Genomic DNA, 18,485 nt, shown 5'->3' with positions numbered 1-18,485 from the left:
CCCAAACATATGGCTTGCGATTCTTGATTGATTTGAAATCGCAGCATTGTTACAACACAGGAGGTGGCCATTCAGCCTGTTGAATCCATGCCGTACCATGTTCAGTGATGTTTGGCCACTTTCTTTTTAAAAGATGCTGTCCACTGCCAGTTTTCTAATCTCTAAAGATTGTGCATTGTCTTCAAGTAAATGTTTTTAAATATTTTTCAGGTGTACTAAAGTACTAACTAAAACTGGAGATGTAACAGTATTCAAGGTAAGAGACCGTGATGAAATGGTGAAGAAAGTGATTGAACCAATGGCTTGTGAAGGGCTGCGGACCATCTGCCTGGCGTACAGAGACTTTGTTAAGGAACCTGAATGGGATAATGAAAATGAGATTCTGAGTGACCTGACTTGCATCACTGTTGTGGGAATTGAGGATCCAGTGCGACCAGAGGTAAATTTGATTTTGAGAGAGTAAATCAACAAAATGTCTTTCAGACAATCTCAACTATAAAAGGCTAAAAAGTGTATGTTTTTCACTGCTGAATTATTTCCTCCACTTTTTGTCAATGTGTAACTGGTCCAGTAGTTCACATTTGTAGCAACTCTAAGCTTGAATTTTTTTTCCTTGTAAAATCCAAAATAGTTGAGAATCTCAAGCTGATAATTGTCCTGAGGCAATTGATTTATGTTGTTTCCTGGACTGATGTCCATCTCAATTGTCAAATGTTAGGATGCCTCATCTATGTTGATGTTTTATAAGAACAGGAATACCAAGCAAATGTTGTGTTGCATTGTCTTGATGCTGTGGTCGCTCTGTAAAATTTACAAATTGATTAATATTATTTTGTTTACTGCCCATTTTTTTTTACATTGAATCTTGGGGCATTCTTTTTTTTTGTTAAAAATGTGATAATTGTATAAAGTTCTCTCATTTCCCATCTAATTAGCTTGCAGTCTATTCACAATTGCAGTCTGTAATAGCAGCCATTCTTCAGCTGAAGTACCTTTGTATCTTTGTGTATTAACAAAGAGCCCATCAAAACTTGGTAATTTGAGATAAAGCTTCACTCAAATACAGAATACAGCAGGATAGCATCTGATATTTCATGAAGAAAACTAATTAGAGTTGACATGGAGATATTTTTTTCCTTTAATTATTTAGAAAATTCTCTGTAATCTTTGAACCAAACCATGTAAATGGTTTCCTTGTCAAGCAAAGACATGTCTGCAGTAAGGTGGTCACTGTGACACTGTTGTCTTATTCTGCTCCTACCAGCTATTGGGCTGTGATACTTAAATAAAGCTACTCCTCCTAACTTGAGTCACAGTTTCTGCTGCTGCCTTAATACCTTGATCACCCAGCAAGATGCAGGCAGAGCATGATTTCAAGTTGACAGTCTGGCCTGGGAGCAAGTGTTGCTATATTAAATATTGCGATACTGAAGATGTGCAGCAACTGCTGGCAGAAATACACCGGTTGAAATGAGAAAGTTCACAAAATGTATTTGCGCCTGTTGAAGGCACAAAGATAAAGTTGTTAGAGGGCTGATTTGCCATGCCATTTCCTGTATGGCAGTCTATATCAGGTGGATTTCTCTCAGGTGATTATGTTTACAGGTAGCCTTGTGCACGTTTATGTACTTTTTTTTACAATTGACTGCATCCACAAGGGCTAGATACTTATAATTCAACTTTTCTCTTCCAATATCTAGTCTTAAGATTCAAAACTGGTGTGAAAACTACAAATAAACCTCATTGCATTAAAGTTTATTTTACTTATGCTATAGTTTTAAGTTGCTCCTCAGAGATTCAGCATTGTACCTATGGTCTTTTCCATCCAATTATGTAAAATGATCCTCTGAAACTGTAAAACAAATGTTTGTTTTTCATTAATGTATAAATAATTGTGCTCAACTTTGATTAAATACGACAAGCTCAGCAAAATTTCTAACCACTGTTCTTGCTCCAACTTTAAATTATCATCCATTGAGTGACTACTTCTGTATAATAATTGTGTGCAACCATAACTTAGATTTGTATGATGTCTGTATTGTAATGAAACATCCCCAGGGTGTTTTGCAGGCAAGTTATAATACAATACAAAATATGATGCACAGCTCCAAAATATAACCAAAGAGCTTTGGTCAAAGAGGTGGTTTGAAGGAACAATTTTAAAAGAAAGAAATGGGAGAGGAAAATGGTCAGGGAGAAAATTCCAGAGCCCAGTACCAAGATAACTAAAGGTGCAGTGACTGGTGAATGGAGCAATTTTTAAAATCTGGTTGCTCAAGAGGCAGAATTGCAGGAACACAAATGTGCTCTGAAGCCAGGAGGGCTGGACAAGACTCCAGACAGAAGCCTGGGTCTTGTTCAAAACGAGCATGAGACATTTAAGTCAAAGTATTGCATGACCAAGAGGTGGTGTAGTTCAGCAGGTGCTGGAGTGGTGGTCAAACAGCATTTTGGCATGTAAGGACAGGTACAATAGAATTTGAATAATGTCGAGTTTACAGAAGGAAGGCATGGGAGGTCAGTAAGTGTATATTGGAATAGTCAAGCCTGGAAGTAACAATGGTCTAAGTTTGGAGTTCAGCATCAAGTGAATTGATGCAGAACTGGAGTAGGATAATGTTATACAGGTCTGAGTGATGGTCCAGATATATGGCCTCATCTTGGGGGTCAGATCTAATGCAGAGGATGTGAAACATCTGGCTCAGACTCAGCGATAGAATTAAGCGACCAGGAAGCAGAGTTTGGGAAGGAGTGTGTGTGTGTGTGTGTGTGTGTGTGCGCGCGCGCGCGCCAAAAACTTCAGTCGATATTGCATTTAGGTGTTTCAATAGCCCTTGAATGTTCTGATAATATTAAAGATAGTCAAACTTGTATGTGGCACGCAATTACAATAATCAATTCAACGTTAAGAGTATATTGTAGAAACTAATTGCGTATTTGAGTCTTTGGAAGAGAGAAGAGGGAAGGGACACAGCTGAAGTGGTCATTTTGTGATTCCACACACTCCCAGGGAGAACTCTGCTGCAAGGAATCTGGTTTCCTGCTGTGGGTACCTGATCATAGAACTGCACTAGAAATTGCCCTCTTAATTTGAGCTTGTGATTTTCTTTTTGCTTTGGAAGAGTCTTGAACAGCAGTGTTGGAATGCTCGAATTAGAAATAAAATCTCCAAATGACAGTACAGTAAATAATAGCTTGACAGCCAGTGTAACTGTGGCAAATCATAGGCTATTCAGCCTTGATTTAAATATAGAAGGCATGGAATTGGAAGAACAGACACAGATTTCTTTAATTAGGTTGCAAAGTATATGGTGTCAACAACTAAAAGCAGAAAACAGTCTGTAAATTTAATGGGTGCAACAGTTCAAAGCATTCTGTGAGCTTTTATTTTGTCTCCTGCTTCTGTTCCTTTGTCATGCAAAGCTGCCCAGTGTCCTTATAGTGAGGCTTTCTAATAGTTTGATTTACAGGCTGGTGTCTGATCGTGCCGATTTCTGTAGTTCCACTCTGTTTTATCTGTAGCCTTATTTCTTACTGTTCTTGTCACTCCAATCAGCCAATGATGTTCTAAACCTTTTTTTAAGAAAAAAGACTTTTGGTACAAAGTAATTACCGTAATTGTTTTGGAGTACTTGTCCTTGTCAGAGTTAATATATTAAAACGTTTACTTTTATTTACTGAAAAGTTTGGAAATTTTTTAAGTGGAGGTTCTTGCCCTAGCCATTTTAGATCACGTACCTTAGCCAAGTCACTCCTCTGCTCCTTGGCTGACTGTGTGTACATCCATCTTTTACTGTTGACAGCTGAGTCTGATGTTAATTACTGGGTCCCTCCTAATTATAGGAGAGCACTCTAAAAGCATGCTTTCTCCACAAACTGCATCGCCAGTGCAAAGGGCTGATTTGGCCTACTCCTGTTCCTATCCTAAACAAGGAGATTTAAATGCCTTCTAATTTGATGTGGGGCAGGGTGGGGAATCGGCTCCTCTCACCTTCTGCATTTTTATTTCAAAGGAGCTGACCTGAAGAGTGATTTGGGATGGGCAACTTTCCTTTTTAGGTGGTAAGCACCTTCAGAAGTTTGCAATGTCGTAATCTAGGTTTAATGTTTATAATAGTGTGATGGCTAATGCGGTCCATCCCAACATCTGCCTTGCTCGGATGCTTCTGTATTTCTACTACTTAGCTTCTTTGAACATAGCATAGAAATTAGCATAGAAATCTTTTCAGTAACTTATTTTTTGGAGTATATTATCATTGCTATTTTGTGGCTTTCACTTTGAAATGTAGAACTATTCAGTGACTTCTGGAATAGTGTGTCCAGTTCTGGCCTCCCTGTTATAAGAAGGATATTATTAAGCTGGAGAAGAAGAGATTTATCAGGATATTGCCGGGTATGGAAGGTTTGAGTTATAAGGAGATGCTAGATAGGCTGGGGCTTGTTTTTTTTAACTAGAATGTAGGAGGTTGGGAGTGACCTTTTATAGAGGTTTATAAAATAGAGGGTATAGAGAAGGTGAATGGGGGTGTCTTTCTCCTATGAAAGGGGATTTCACGCCTCGGGACATAGTTTTGATGAGAGAGGAAAAAAGGCATGGGGGCAACTTTCTTGCACCGAGAGTGCTTAGTGTGTGAAATGAACTTCCAGAGGGAGTGGTGGATGCAGGTACAGTTAGAACGTTGAAAAGACATTTGGGTAAGTACGTGAATATAAAATATTTTGAGGGATTTGGGCCAAGTGCAGGCAGGTGGAACGAGTTGAATTTGGGATAACGGTCAGCATTGGACCGAAGGTTCTGTTTCCCTGCTGCATGACTCTGACTAAAAGGCGGGATCCCTCCCTTCAGTACAACATGGCGTCATCTTTGAGTTTTATACTTTGAGACATGCATGCTCTACTGATTTAATTATAATTCTTCACCGTCCATCATTAATTTTTTTCAAACTTTCAGTTATATATGAAGGAAGTATTTTTTCATCATCCAGTTCTGCCCCCTGCCCCTACCCTTGACCCCCAACCCTGCGTGTTACCATTTCAGGATTTTTTTTTTTGTAAAATAAATATGAAGGCACACTCAGCCATAAATCTCTCTTTTGAGGCCAGTAATAAGGGGCTATTTTGAGTAAATATTAATAAACTGGTGCCTTTTTCTCTAGAAAGGAGAAACTAGGAGAAACCTGGTAAAGCCCTTTTTAAGTGGAAGAGTTAATAGGTTCTCTGAAGATATTTCTACTTGCAAATAATCATGACAGAGTCACTAATAGTCAACACAGGTGGAAAAATTTGCCCTGATTGTCTAGAATTTATTGCTTACAGCTTTAGTTGACGTGACCAGCAAAGACTTCTATAGTCATAGAGTCATAGAGATGTACAGCATGGAAACAGACCCTTCGGTCCATGCCAACCAGATATCCCAATCTAGTCCCACCTGCCAGCACCCGGCCCATATCCCTCCAAACCCTTCCTGTTCATATACCCATCCAAATGCCTCTTAAATATTGCAATTGTACCAGCCTCCACCACATCCTCTAGCAGCTCATTCCATACATGTACCACCCTCTGCATGAAAACGTTGCCCCTTAGGTCTCTTTTATATCTTTCCCCTCTCGCCCTAAACCTATGCCCTCTCGTTCTGGACTCCCCAACCCCAGGGAAAAGACTTTATCTATTTATCCTATCCATGCCCCTCATAATTTTGTAAACCTCTATAAGGTCACCCCTCAGCCTCCGACGCTCCAGGGAAAACAGCCCCAGCGTGTTAATCCTCTCCCTGTAGCTCAGATCCTCCAATCCTGGCAACATCCTTGTAAATCTTTTCTGAACCCTTTCAAGTTTCACAACATCTTTCCGATAGGAAGGAGACCAGAATTGCATGCAATATTTCAACAGTAGCCTAACCAATGTCCTGTACGCCGCAACATGACCTCCCAACTCCTGTACTCAATACTCTGACAAATAAAGGAAAGCATACCAAACGCCGCCTTCACTATGCTACCTACCTGCGACTCCACTTTCAAGTAGCTATGAACCTGCACTCCAAGGTCTCTTTGTTCAGCAACACTCCCTAGGACCTTACCATTAAGTGTATAAGTCATGCTAAGATTTGCTTTCCCAAAATGCAGCACCCCACATTTATCTGAATTAAACTCCATCTGCCACTTCTCAGCCCATTGGCCTATCTGGTCAAGATCCTGTTGTAATCTGAGTAACCCTCTTCGCTGTCCACTACACCTCCAATTTTGGTGTCATCTGCAAACTTACTAACTGTACCTCTTATGCTCTCATTCTAATCATTTATGTAAATGACAAAAAGGAGAGGACCCAGCACAGATCCTTGTGGCACTCCACTGGTCACAGGCCTCCAGTCTGAAAAACAACCCTCCACCATCACCCTCTGTCTTTTACCTTTGAGCCAGTTCTGTATCCAAATGGCTAGTTGTCCCTGTATTCCATGAGCTCTAACCTTGCTAATCAGTCTCCCGTGGGGAACCTTGTCGAACGCCTTACTAAAGTCCATATAGATCACATCTACTGCTCTGACCTCATCAATCCTCTTTGTTACTTCTTCAGAAAACTCAATCAATTTGTGAGACATGATTTCCCACGCACAAAGCCATGTTGACTATCCCGAATCAGTCCTTGCCTTTCCCAATACATGTACATCCTGTCCCTCAGGATTCCCTCCAACAACTTGCCCACCACCGAGGTCATGCTCACTGGTCTATAGTTCCCTGGCTTGTTCTTACCACCCTTCTTAAACAGTGGCACCACGTTTGCCAACCTCCAGTCTTCCGGCACCTCTCCTGTGACTCTCGATGATACAAATATCTCAGCAAGAGGCCCAGCAATCACTTCTCTAGCTTCCCACAGAGTTCTCGGGTACACCTGATCAGGTCCTGGGGATTTATCCACCTTTAACCATTTCAAGATATCCAGCACTTCCTCCTCTGTAATCTGGACATTTTGCAAGATGTCACCATCTATTTCCCTACAGTCTATATCTTCCATATCCTTTTCCACAATAAATACTGATGCAAAATATTCATTTAGTATCTCCTCCATTTTCTGTGGCTCCACACAAAGGCCACCTTGCTGATCTTTGAGGGGCCCCATTCTCTCCCCAGTTACCCTTTTGTCCTTAATATATTTGTAAAAACCCCTTTGGATTCTCCTTAATTCTATTTGCCAAAGCTATCTCATGTCCCGTTTTGCCCTCCTGATTTCCCTCTTAAGTATACTCCTACTTTCTTTATACTATTCTAAGCATTCACTCAATCTATCCTGTCTGTACCTGACATATGCTTCCTTCTTTTTCTTAACCAAACCCTCAATTTCTTCAGTCATCCAGCATTCCCTATAGTTACCAGCCTTCCCTTTCACCCTGACAGGAATATACTTTCTCTGGATTCTTGTTATCTCATTTCTGAAGGCTTCCCATTTTCCAGCCATCCCTTTACCTGCGAACATCTGCCTCCAATCAGCTTTTGAAAGTTCTTGCCTAATACTGTCAAAATTGGCCTTTCTCCAATTTAGAACTTCAACTTTTAGATCTGATCTATCCTTTTCCATCACTCTTTAAAATGAATAGAATTATGGTCGCTGGCCCCAAAGTGCTCCCCCACTGACACTTCAGTCACCTGCCCTGCCTTATTTCCCAAGAGTAGATCAAGTTTTGCACCTTCTCCAGTGGGTACATCCACATACTGAATCAGAAAATTGTCTTGTACGCACTTAACAAATTCCTCTCCATCTAAACCTTTAACACTATGGACAGTCCCAGTCGATGTTTGGAAAGTTAAAATCCCCTACCATAACCACCCTATTATTCTTACAGATAGCGGGTCTCCTTACAAGTTTGTTTCTCAATTTCCCTCTGACTATTGGAGGGTTTATAATACAATCCCAATAAGGTGATCATCCCTTTCTTATTTCTCAGTTCCACCCAAATAACTTGCCTGGATGTATTTCCGGGAATATCCTCCCTTAGCACAGCTGTAATGCTATCCCTTATCAAAAATGCCACTCCCCCTCCTCTCTTGCCTCCCTTTCTATCCTTCCTGTAGTATTTGTATCCTGGAACATTAAGCTGCCAGTCCTGCCCATCCCTGAGCCATGTTTCCGTAATTGCTATGATATCCCAGTCCCATGTTCCTAACCATGCCCTGAGTTCATCTGCCTTCCCTGTTAGGCCCCTTTCATTGAAATAAATGCCGTTTAATTTATTAGTCCTACTTTGTCCCTGCCTGCCCTGACTGTTTGACTCGCTTCTGTTCTCAGCTGTACCCGTCTCAGATCGATCTCTTTTCTCACTATCTCCCTGGGTCCCGGTCCCACCCCCCACCCCCCCCCCCCCCCCCCCCCCCCCCACCCCCCCTCCCAACCTTGCTAGTTTAAATCCTCCCAAGCAGTTCTAGCAAATTTCCCTGCCAATATATTAGTTCCCTTCCAATTTAGATGCAATCCGTCCTCTTGTACAGGTCACTTCTACCCCAAAAGAGATTCCAATGATCCAAAAATGTGAATCCTTCTCCCATGCACCAGCTCCTCAGCCATGCATTCATCTGCTCTATCCTCCTATTCCTGCCCTCACTAGGTTGTAGCACTGGGAGTAATCCAGATATTACTACCCTTGAGGACCTCCTTTTTAAAATTCTACCTAACTCTATAATCTCCCTTCAGAGTCTCAACCTTTTCCCTTCCAATGTCGTTGGTTCCAATGTGGACAATGACCTCCTGCTGGCCCCCCTCCCCCATGAGAATATTCTGCACCCTCTCTGAGACATCCTTTATCCTGGCACCAGGGAAACAAGACACCATTCTGTTTTTTCTCTGCTGGCCACAGAAACGTCAGTCTGTACCTCGGACTACAGAATCCCCTAACACAATTGATCTCTTAGAAGCCAACGTACCCCTCATTGCATTAGAGCCATTCTCAATACCAGAAACGTGGCATGTTTGTGCTACGTTCCCCTGAGAATCCATCACCCCCTACATTTTCCAAAACCGCATACCTGTTTGAAATGGGTATATCCACAAAAGACTCCTGCTCTAGCTGCCTACCTCTCTTACCCTTCCTGGAGTTAACCCATCTGTGTGACTGTATCTGAGACTCCCCCCCCCCCCCCCCCCCCCCCCCCCCCCCTTTCTATAACTGCCATCCATCACATACTGTAGCTGTTGCAAATCCCTCATTGCTTCTATTTGTCTCTCCAACTGATCCACTCGATCTGATAAGATTTGCATCCAACAGCATTTATGGCAGATATAATCAGCAGTAACCCTTAAACTCTCTTTAAACTCCCACATCTGACAACAAGTACATATCACTGCAAAGGCCATTTTTGCTCCTTCACAATCTACAGACCCAGAAAATAACACCATCTTATTCCTCTACAAACACTGCTGCAGGTTAAAGTAATAGCTATGGCTTATATTTTAAGTTTAATCAAGAGACTTATTTCCAAAAACACATAATCAAGAAAGAATCCACTGTACCCACTATTGCAGCCTTTCTATTGGACAGACTTAAAACAACAATTAACTTATCTGATTCTGTGCTGTGAACTTTGCCCAACAGTTCCTGCAAGATTAGTTGTGAATTTCACGGTTTGTTAATTCGCGCTCTCGCGCTCTAGATTAGATTAGATTACTTAGTGTGGAAACAGGCCCTTCGGCCCAACAAGTCCACACCGACCCGCCAAAGCGCAACCCACCCATACCCCCACATTTACCCCTTTTAACCTAACACTATGGGCAATTTAGCATGGCCAATTCACCTGACCTGCACATCTTTGGACTGTGGGAGGAAACCGGAGCACCCAGAGGAAACCCACGCAGACACGGGGAGAATGTGCAAACTCCACACAGTCAGTCGCCTGAGTCGGGAATTGAACCCGGGTCTCTGGCGCTGTGAGGCAACAGTGCTAACCACTGTGCCACCGTGCCGCTCTCTCGCACTGCCTTTGTCTGCCCTTTTAAACTGCTGTTGTTTTGACTTTTTTTTTCCCCAAGGTTCCAAAACAATGCAACAGCATATAAAACAGTAATTGCTGCTCCTGGAATTCGAGGAAATTGCCTCCAATACCTAAAATACCTCAAAAAATGGAGCAGCTCTTACAGCCAGAAATTTTTCCTGTCCTCCATCTTGGATTACCAAGAATCCACTTAGAACATGAGGGAGAAAGAATTAGAAGGTCACATTAATGGGGTTAGATGAAGGCGAGTGGGCGATGGATTCTGTGGAGCATTAACTGGGTGTGGGCTAGTTGGACGAAATGTCTATTTGTGACCAGTGAAAACTATGGAGTTGAGTGTCATCTCAATTAGTGTTGCACTTCCACCTGCTGGTTGGTTGTACAAAAGCTATTCTTGACTTTGACCAATTCTCACACCTCGCCCTTGCCTCACCACATTGCAAGCCCAAAGTCAAATTTAACAATAGTCTTGAGGAGCCTGTGTCTTGCATAGGACACAATGGTTAAGTGATGGGAGGAAGAGGCTCCTAAAATAATCCCATTCCCAATGAGGGAGCCCAGTGTTCTATTGCAAAAGTCAAGGCTGAAGCAGTAGGGTTAGGGTAATTTTAACTACCTTGTGCCAGCTGAGTGAGTAATCATCTCAGTCTCCTGCTGAAGTCCACAGCATTACAAATGCCAGTTGTCAGCCAATTCAGTTCACTCCACACATCGAGAAGTAAGACACTTGATACTTAAAGACTATGGGGACCCTGACAATATTACAGCAATAGACTTGAAGACTTGGCTCCTGAGTTTGCTGTGTGTCCTAGCCAAACTGTTTCAGTGCAGCCACAAACTAGGCTTTTGCCACAGTGTGGAATATTGTCCAGGTATGTTCTGTCAGCAAAAAGCTGAAAAATATCCAATCCAACCAATTGTAGAGTCAGATGTCCGTTACAGAAACAGACACTTCGGTCCAACTTGTCCATGCCGACCACATATCCTAACTTAATGTAGTCCCATTTGCCAGCACCTGGCCCATATTCCTCCAAACCAGTGTTGTGCAACAAACCGGATTTGATCAGGGACCTCTAAGTAAAGGAGCCATTAGGAGGTAGTGACCACAATACAGTAAGCTTTACTCTGCAGTTTGAAAGGGAGAGGGTAGAATCGGAAGTGACAATATTTCAGTTGAATAAGGGGAACTATGGAGCTATGAGGGAGGAGCTGGCCAAAGTTCAATGGTGCAATACCCCAGCAGGGATGGCAGTGGAACAACAATGGCAGGTATTTCTGGGTATAATGCAGAAGATGCAGGATCAGTTCATTCCAAAAAGGAAGAAAGATCCTAAGGGGAGGCAGGAGTGGCCGTGGCTGACGAGGGAAGTTAAGGACCATATAAAGACAAAAGGGAAAAAATGTAACATAGCAACGATGAGTGGGAAATCGGAGGACTGAGAAGCTTTTAAAGAACAACAGAGGATAACTAAAAAGGAAATACGCAAAGAAAAAAATAAGGTACGAAGGTAAACTGGCCAAAAATATAAAGGAGGATAGGAAAGGCTTTTTTAGGTATGTGGAAAGAAAAAAAAATGGTTAAGACTGAAATGGGCCCTTGAAGACAGAAACGGGTGAATTTATTACAGGGAATAAAAGAAATGGCAGAAGAGTTGAATTGGTACTTTAGATCTGTCTTCACTGGGGAAGACACGAGCAATCTCCCAGATGTAATAGTGGCTGAAGGACCTGAACTGAAGGGAATTTATATTAGGTAGGAAATGCTGTTGGAGAGACTGTTAGGTCTGAAGGCTGAAAAGTCCCCGGGACCTGATGGTCTACATCCCAGGGTACTGAAGGAGGTGGCTCTAGAAATTGTGGATGCATTGGTGATCATTTTCCCATGTTCTATAGATTCAGGATCAATTCCTGCGGTTTGGAGGGTGGCTAATGTTGTCCCACGTTTTAAGAAAGGAGGGAGAGAGAAAACAAAGAATTATAAGCCAGTTAGTCTGACCTCAGTGTTGGGAAAAATGCTGGAGTCAATTATAAAGGAAGAAATTATGACACATCTGGATAACAGTAACAGGATAGGTCAGAGTCAGCATGGATTTATGAAGGGGAAATCATGCTTTACTAATCTCCTGGAATATTTTGAGGATGTAACTCTGAAGATGGACAAGGGAGATCCAGTGGATGTAGTATACCTGGACTTTCAGAAAGCCTTTGATTAAAGTCCCACATAGGAGGTTAGTGAGCAAAACTAGGGCTCATGGTATTAGGGGCAAAATACTGACATGGATTGAAAATTGGTTGGCTGACAGGAAATAGAGTAGTGATAAACTGCTCCCTTTCGGAATGGCAGGCAGTGACCAGTGGTGTGCCACAGGGATCAGTGCTGGGACCGCAGTTTTTTGCGATGTACTTTAATGGTATAGATGAAGGTATTAAAAGTAATATTAGCAAATTTGCTGATGACACAAAGCTGGGTGGCAGGGTGAAATGTGAGGAGGATGTTAGGAGATTACAGGGTGACCTGGACAGGTTAGGTGAGTGGACGGATGCATGGCAGATGGAGTTTAATGTGGATAAATGTGTGGTTATCCACTTTGGTGGCAAGAACAGGAAGGCAGATTACTACCTAAATGGAGTCAAGTTAGGTAAAGGGACAGTACAACGAGATCTAGGTGTTCTTTCTCCCCACCCCCACCCTCCTCTAGCTTATCTCTCCATCCTTCAGGCTCTCTGCCTTTATTCCTGATGATGTGCTTTTGCCCGAAACGTCGATTTTACTGTCCCTCAGATGCTACCTGACCTGCTATGCTCTTCCAACACCACTAATCCAGTTCTTGTACATCAGTCAATGAAAGTAAGCATGCAGGTACAGCAGGCAGTGAAGAAAGCTAATAGCATGCTGGCCTTCATAACAAGAGGAATTGAGTATATAAGCAAAGAGGTCCTTCTGCAGCTGTACAGGGCCCTGGTGAGACCGCACCTGGAATATTGTGTGCAGTTTTGGTCTCCAAATTTGAGGAAAGACATTCTGGCTATTGAGGGAGTGCAGCGTAGGTTCACGAGGTCAATTCCCGGAATGGCGGGACTATCTTACGCTGAAAGATTGGAGCGACTGGGCTTGTATACACTGGAGTTTAGAAGGCTGAGAGAGGATCTGATTGAGATGTATAAGATTATTAAAGGATTGGACACTCTGGAAGCAGGAAGCATATTTCTGCTGATGGGTGAGTCCCAAACCAGAGGGCACAGTTTAAAAATAAGGGGTAGGCCATTTAGGACAGAGATGAGACACTACTTCACCCAGAGAGTGGTGGGTGTGTGGAATGCTCTGCCCCAGAGGGCAGTGGAGGCCCAATCTCTGGATACTTTCAAGAAAGAGTTGGATAGAGCTCTTAAGGATAGTGGAATCAAGGGTTATGGGGATAAGGCAGGAACAGGATACTGATTGAGGATGATCAGCCATGATCATAATGAATGGTGGTGCTGGCTTGAAGGGCAGAATGGCCTACGCCTGCACCTATTGTCTATAAACACTTCTTATTCATACACCCATCCAGATGCCTTGAAAATGCTGTAATTGCACCAGCCTCCATCACTTCCTCTGGCAGCTCATTCAATACACGCACCACTCTGTAAAAAAAGTTGCTCCATAGATGCCATTTATATCTTTTCCCCTCTCATCCTAAACCTATGCCCTCTAACTCTGGACTCCCTCATCCTAGGGAAAAGCCTTTGTCTATTTACCCTATCATGCTATTATAAACCTTTTATAAGGTCACCCCTCAACCTCTGCTCCAGGGAAAACAGCATCAGCCTATTCAGCCTCTCCCTATAGCTCAAATCCTCCAACCCTGGCAACATCCTTGTAAATCTTTTCTGAACCCTTTCGAGTTTCAAACATCCTTCCGATAGGAAGGAGACCAGAATTGCACACAGTATTCCAACAGCGGCCTAACCAATGTCCTGTACAGCCGCAACATAATCTCCCAACTCATACACTCAGTGCTCTGACCAATAAAGAAAAGCATACCAAACACTGCCTTCACTATCCTATCTACCTTCAAGGAACTATTAATTCCTCAACAATCCACAGTCAGTCACCTGTGAGTGATAGGGTTCATTGAAAAAGCTACTGAGTGCCATTTACTTGGCAATATCCTGTTCATTGCTCACTTTGTATTCAGTCAGAGCTACCAAATCCATGCCCCCCCCTTTATAACAACCTTGATCAAGCCTGGGCCAGAGATGAAGTGAACTGACTGCCCATTATATCAAGGTTGCGTTTGACTGTGGCATGAAAGGGATCTAGCAAAACTGACTAAAGTCATAGCTGAAAATGTGTTGCTGGAAAAGGGCAGCAGGTCAGGCAGCATCCAGGGAACAGGAGAATCAACGTTTCGGGCATAAGCCCTTCTTCAGGAATGAGGAAAGTTTGTCCAGCGAGCTAAGATAAAAGGTAGGGAGGAGGGACTTGGGGGAGGGGCGTCGGAAATGCGATAGGTTGAAAGAGATCAAGGTGAGGGTTATAGGTCAGACTGGGGTGGGGGGCGGAGAGATCAGGAAGAAGATTGCAGGTTAGGAAGGCGGTGCTCAGTTTGGATTTGACTGAGACAAGGTGGGGGGAGGGGAAATGAGGAAACTGGTGAAATCTGAGTTCATCCCTTGTGGTTGGAGGGTTCCTAGGCGGAAGATGAGGCGCTCTTCCTCCAACCGTCATGTTGTTGTGGTCTGGTGATGGAGGAGTCCAAGGACCTGCATATCCTTGGTGGAGTGGGAGGGAGAGTTGAAGTGTTGAGCCACAGGGTGGTTGGGTTGGTTGGTCCGGGTGTCCCAGAGGTATTCTCTGAAACGCTCCGCAAGTCTCCCCAATATAGAGGAGGCCACATCGGGTGCAGAGGATGCAATAGATGATGTGTGTGGAGGTGCAGGTGAATCTGTGGCGGATATGGAAGTTTCCTTTGTGCCTTGGAGGGAGGTGAGGGGGGAGGTGTGGGCGCAAGTCTTGCACCTCCTGCGGTTGCAGGGGAAGGTGCCGGGAGTTGAGGTTGGGTTGGTGGGGGGTGTAGATCTGACGAGGGAGTCACGGAAGGAGTGGTCTTTACGGAATGCTGATAGGGGAGGGGAGGGAAATATATCCTTGGTGGTGGGGTCCGTTTGGAGGTGGCGGAAATGACAGCAGATGATGCACTGTACGTGGAGATTGGTGGGGTGGTAGGTGAGGACCAGTGGGGTTCTGTCCTGGTGGCGGTTGGAGGGGCGGGGCTCAAGGGCGGAGGAGCGGGAAGTGGAAGAGATGTGGTGGAGGGCATCGTCGACCACGTCGGGAGGGAAATTGCGGTCCTTGAAGAAGGAGGCCATCTGGGTTGTACGTTTTTGGAACTAGTCCTCCTGGGAGTAGATGCGGTGGAGACGAAGGAATTGGGAGAATGGAATGGCATTTTTACAGGGGGCAGGGTGAGAGGAGGTGTAGTCCAGGTAGCTGTGGGAGTCGGTCGGTTTGTAGTAGATGTCCGTGTTGATTCGGTCGCCTGAGATAGAAATAGAAAGGTCGAGGAAGGGTAGGGAGGAATCTGAGACTGTCCAGGTGAATTTGAGGTCGGGGCGAAAGGTGTTGGTGAAGTGGATGAACTGTTCAACCTCCTCGTGGGAGCACGAGGCAGCGCCGATACAGTCATCGATGTAGCGGCGGAAAAGGTGGGGGGTGGGGCCAGTGTAGTTGCGGAAGATGGACTGTTCCACATATCCTACGAAGAGGCAGGCATAGCTGGGGCCCATGCGGGTGCCCATGGCTACTCCCTTCGTTTGGAGGAAGTGGGAGGATTGGAAAGAGAAGTTGTTCAGGGTGAGGACCAGTTCAGTCAGTCGAAGGAGGGTGTCAGTGGAAGGGTACTGGTTGGTACGGCGGGAAATTGAAAATGTGTTGCTGGAAAAGCGCAGCAGGTCAGGCAGCATCCAGGGAACAGGAGAATGTCATACCCAGCACAAAAGATGATTGTGGTTGTTGGAGGTTAATCATCTTAGTTTCAGGATATTTACCAAAGGGGTTTCTCGCAGGAGTGTTGTAGGCCCATCCATCTTCATCTACGGTGTTACCTCCATCATATATGGTCATGGGTGGGATTGTCTGTGCAACTAACAATATGTTCAGCAACTTCTCAGATACTGAAGCCATCCATGTTTATATGAATGGAGACCTGAACAATATCCAGGCATGGTTTTTTTTAAATGAAAAGTTGCACTTGTTTTACACAAGTGTCAGACAATGACAATCTCCCCATGAGAATGATCTAAACATCTCCCTGTGACAATCAATGGCATTACTAATGAATTTACAGCTGTACAGATGAGAACACATCTGGAGTATTGTGTGCAATCCTTACAGAATAAAACCGTTACTTACTGTAGAGGGAGTGCAGCAAAGGCTCACCAAACTGACTCCTGGCCTGGCAGATTGGTCATGAGAGTTTGAGCTAACTGGGCCTGTATTCATTTAATGTAGAAGAATGAGAGGGATTTCATCAAAGTATATGGCAGGATTGGGCAGACTGGATCCAAAGATGATGGTTCCATTGTCTGGAGAATTTAAAAACAGGTGATCATAGTCAGGTCTTTGGGTAGGCCATATAGATCTCGGTTGAGAAATGTCTTCGCTCATAGATTGGAACAGTGTACCATTGAAAGCTTTGGAGGCCAAATCACAAATCTATATAAGAAAGGAGAAGATTTCTAAAGGCTATAAGTGTCCAAGAGGATGGCACTGGGATAGAAGATCAAGCATGATGATGCTGAATAACAGATGGGCTGAATGGTCTACTCCTTCTATTTTCTATGTTTCTGTCACCTTTGCTGAATCCGTGACAGACACAAAACATTGTGGTGGGTGGGGGGGGGAGGTGATGGTGGTAGAACATGGCTACCATTGTCCAGAAACTGAACTGGATCAACCAAATAAATAATGTGGCTATAAGAGCAACTCAGAGGCTAGGTGGGTAGCTCGCCTTCTGACTCCCCATGTATATCTAATACCTTTTAACATGCAGGTCGGGGTGTCATGTAATACTCCGCACTTGCCTGAGCACAGATCCATCAACACTCAAAGCTCAATAATGGCTGGGGCAAACAACCTGCTTGATTAGTATCCATCCACTAACTTCAACTTTTACTCCCTCCACCGCTGCACTATGGCAACCCAATGCACCACTTTGAAAAAACCCTGCAGCAACTCACTAAGGCTTCTTCAATAGCACCTTCCAAAGCCCTAACCTCTACTAACTGCAAGCTCCCTGCAAGTCACACACTATCCTGATGTAAAATTGCAATACCGTTTGTCATCAGGTCAAAATCCTTCCTGAAAGCACAATGGGTGTCCCTAAACTTCAGGGGCCACAGCAGTTCAAGAAAGCAGCTCAACACCACGTACTGTAGAGCACTTAGTGTCATTAGCTAGACCAGGATTTATTGCCCCTGTCATCCCATGAATGATTTTTTTGTTAAAAAGCTGAGCTGTCTATTAAGGGATGAGCAAATTTCTGTTGAATCCTGTGAGGAATCCTGAGGAAAATATAATCAAAGATCATAGAATTCCTACAGTGTGGAAGCAGGCCATTTGGCCCATAGAGTCTGAACAGCATCCCATCCAGACACACTCCCTTACCCGAGCCCTGTAACTCTGCATTTCCCATGGTGAATCCATCTAGCCTGCACATCCCTGGTCTCTGTGGGGAATTTAGCGCGGCCAATCTACCTAACTTGCATAAGTTTGGGCTGTAGGAGGGATCTGAAGGAAACCCATGCAGACACCAGAAGAATGTGCAAACTCTGCACAGACGATTGCCCGAGGGTGGAATCGAACCCAGGTCCCTGGTGCTGAGGCAGCAGTGCTAACTACTGAGCTGCCTTGCCACCTCCACTGTCTAAACTGGGAAAGAAAACGTCATGTTTCATTTTTCAAGACAACCATTTTGAGATAATTGATTTCTTTGACGGGGTTTATTGAAATTGAGAGCAAGTATAATTATGTGCCGGAGAAGTTAATAGTTCAAGAATAATGCTGAACAATGCAGCGCGCTTTAAATAATGTATAGCAACGAGTACCTGATATCGTCTAACAGCCTATTCCTATTTTAAATTCTTTGAAATCACATGCTGAACAACTTGTTCACAGTACGCCTGGAGATGCTTATTATCTATAAATAAACAAGTCCCTTTCTGAAGAACCACAAACAGTTCAGTTGATTCCATTTTCTTGGTGAAAATAATTACACCTCTGCCAGCTAATTTTATTGCCTGTGTTGAAAGGCTTTTATTATTCCATGTCAACTTACGTCAGTGTTTATTGCATTTAACCTATTCCCGACTGTACATCCTGAGTGACCTCAATATGCATCGTGAAATGTAGCACCATTTCCCCCTCCCCCACTCCTTTCCATTTCCCAATTTCCCCACACACGTTTTAGCTGCCTCATTTTCTAAGGCTGAGTCCAGAATTTGCCCCATTTTGCATCATGAGAATAGTTA

General features: G+C 43.7%; 1 protein-coding gene across 8 annotated transcripts in view; it reads left to right on the top strand.

Annotated features, from left to right (window-relative positions):
* The window catches only part of LOC122563116 (plasma membrane calcium-transporting ATPase 1-like), a 391,378-nt gene that overhangs the window by 313,186 nt on the left and 59,707 nt on the right, over positions 1 to 18,485 (top strand). For all 8 annotated transcript variants that reach the window (XM_087973527.1, XM_043716559.2, XM_087973531.1 and 5 more), the window contains one exon: positions 211 to 439. In XM_087973527.1, the coding sequence (XP_087829653.1) occupies positions 211 to 439 (229 nt within the window). The remainder of the gene's footprint in view (positions 1 to 210; positions 440 to 18,485) is intronic.

Source organism: Chiloscyllium plagiosum, unplaced genomic scaffold (assembly GCF_037043375.1).
Source record: "Chiloscyllium plagiosum isolate Xiang-an unplaced genomic scaffold, Cpla_swu_hap1 HiC_scaffold_26, whole genome shotgun sequence".
NCBI lineage: Eukaryota > Metazoa > Chordata > Chondrichthyes > Orectolobiformes > Hemiscylliidae > Chiloscyllium > Chiloscyllium plagiosum.
The sequence above is the reverse complement of the archived record's forward strand: the minus strand, read 5'-3'. Positions and strand labels throughout refer to the sequence as shown.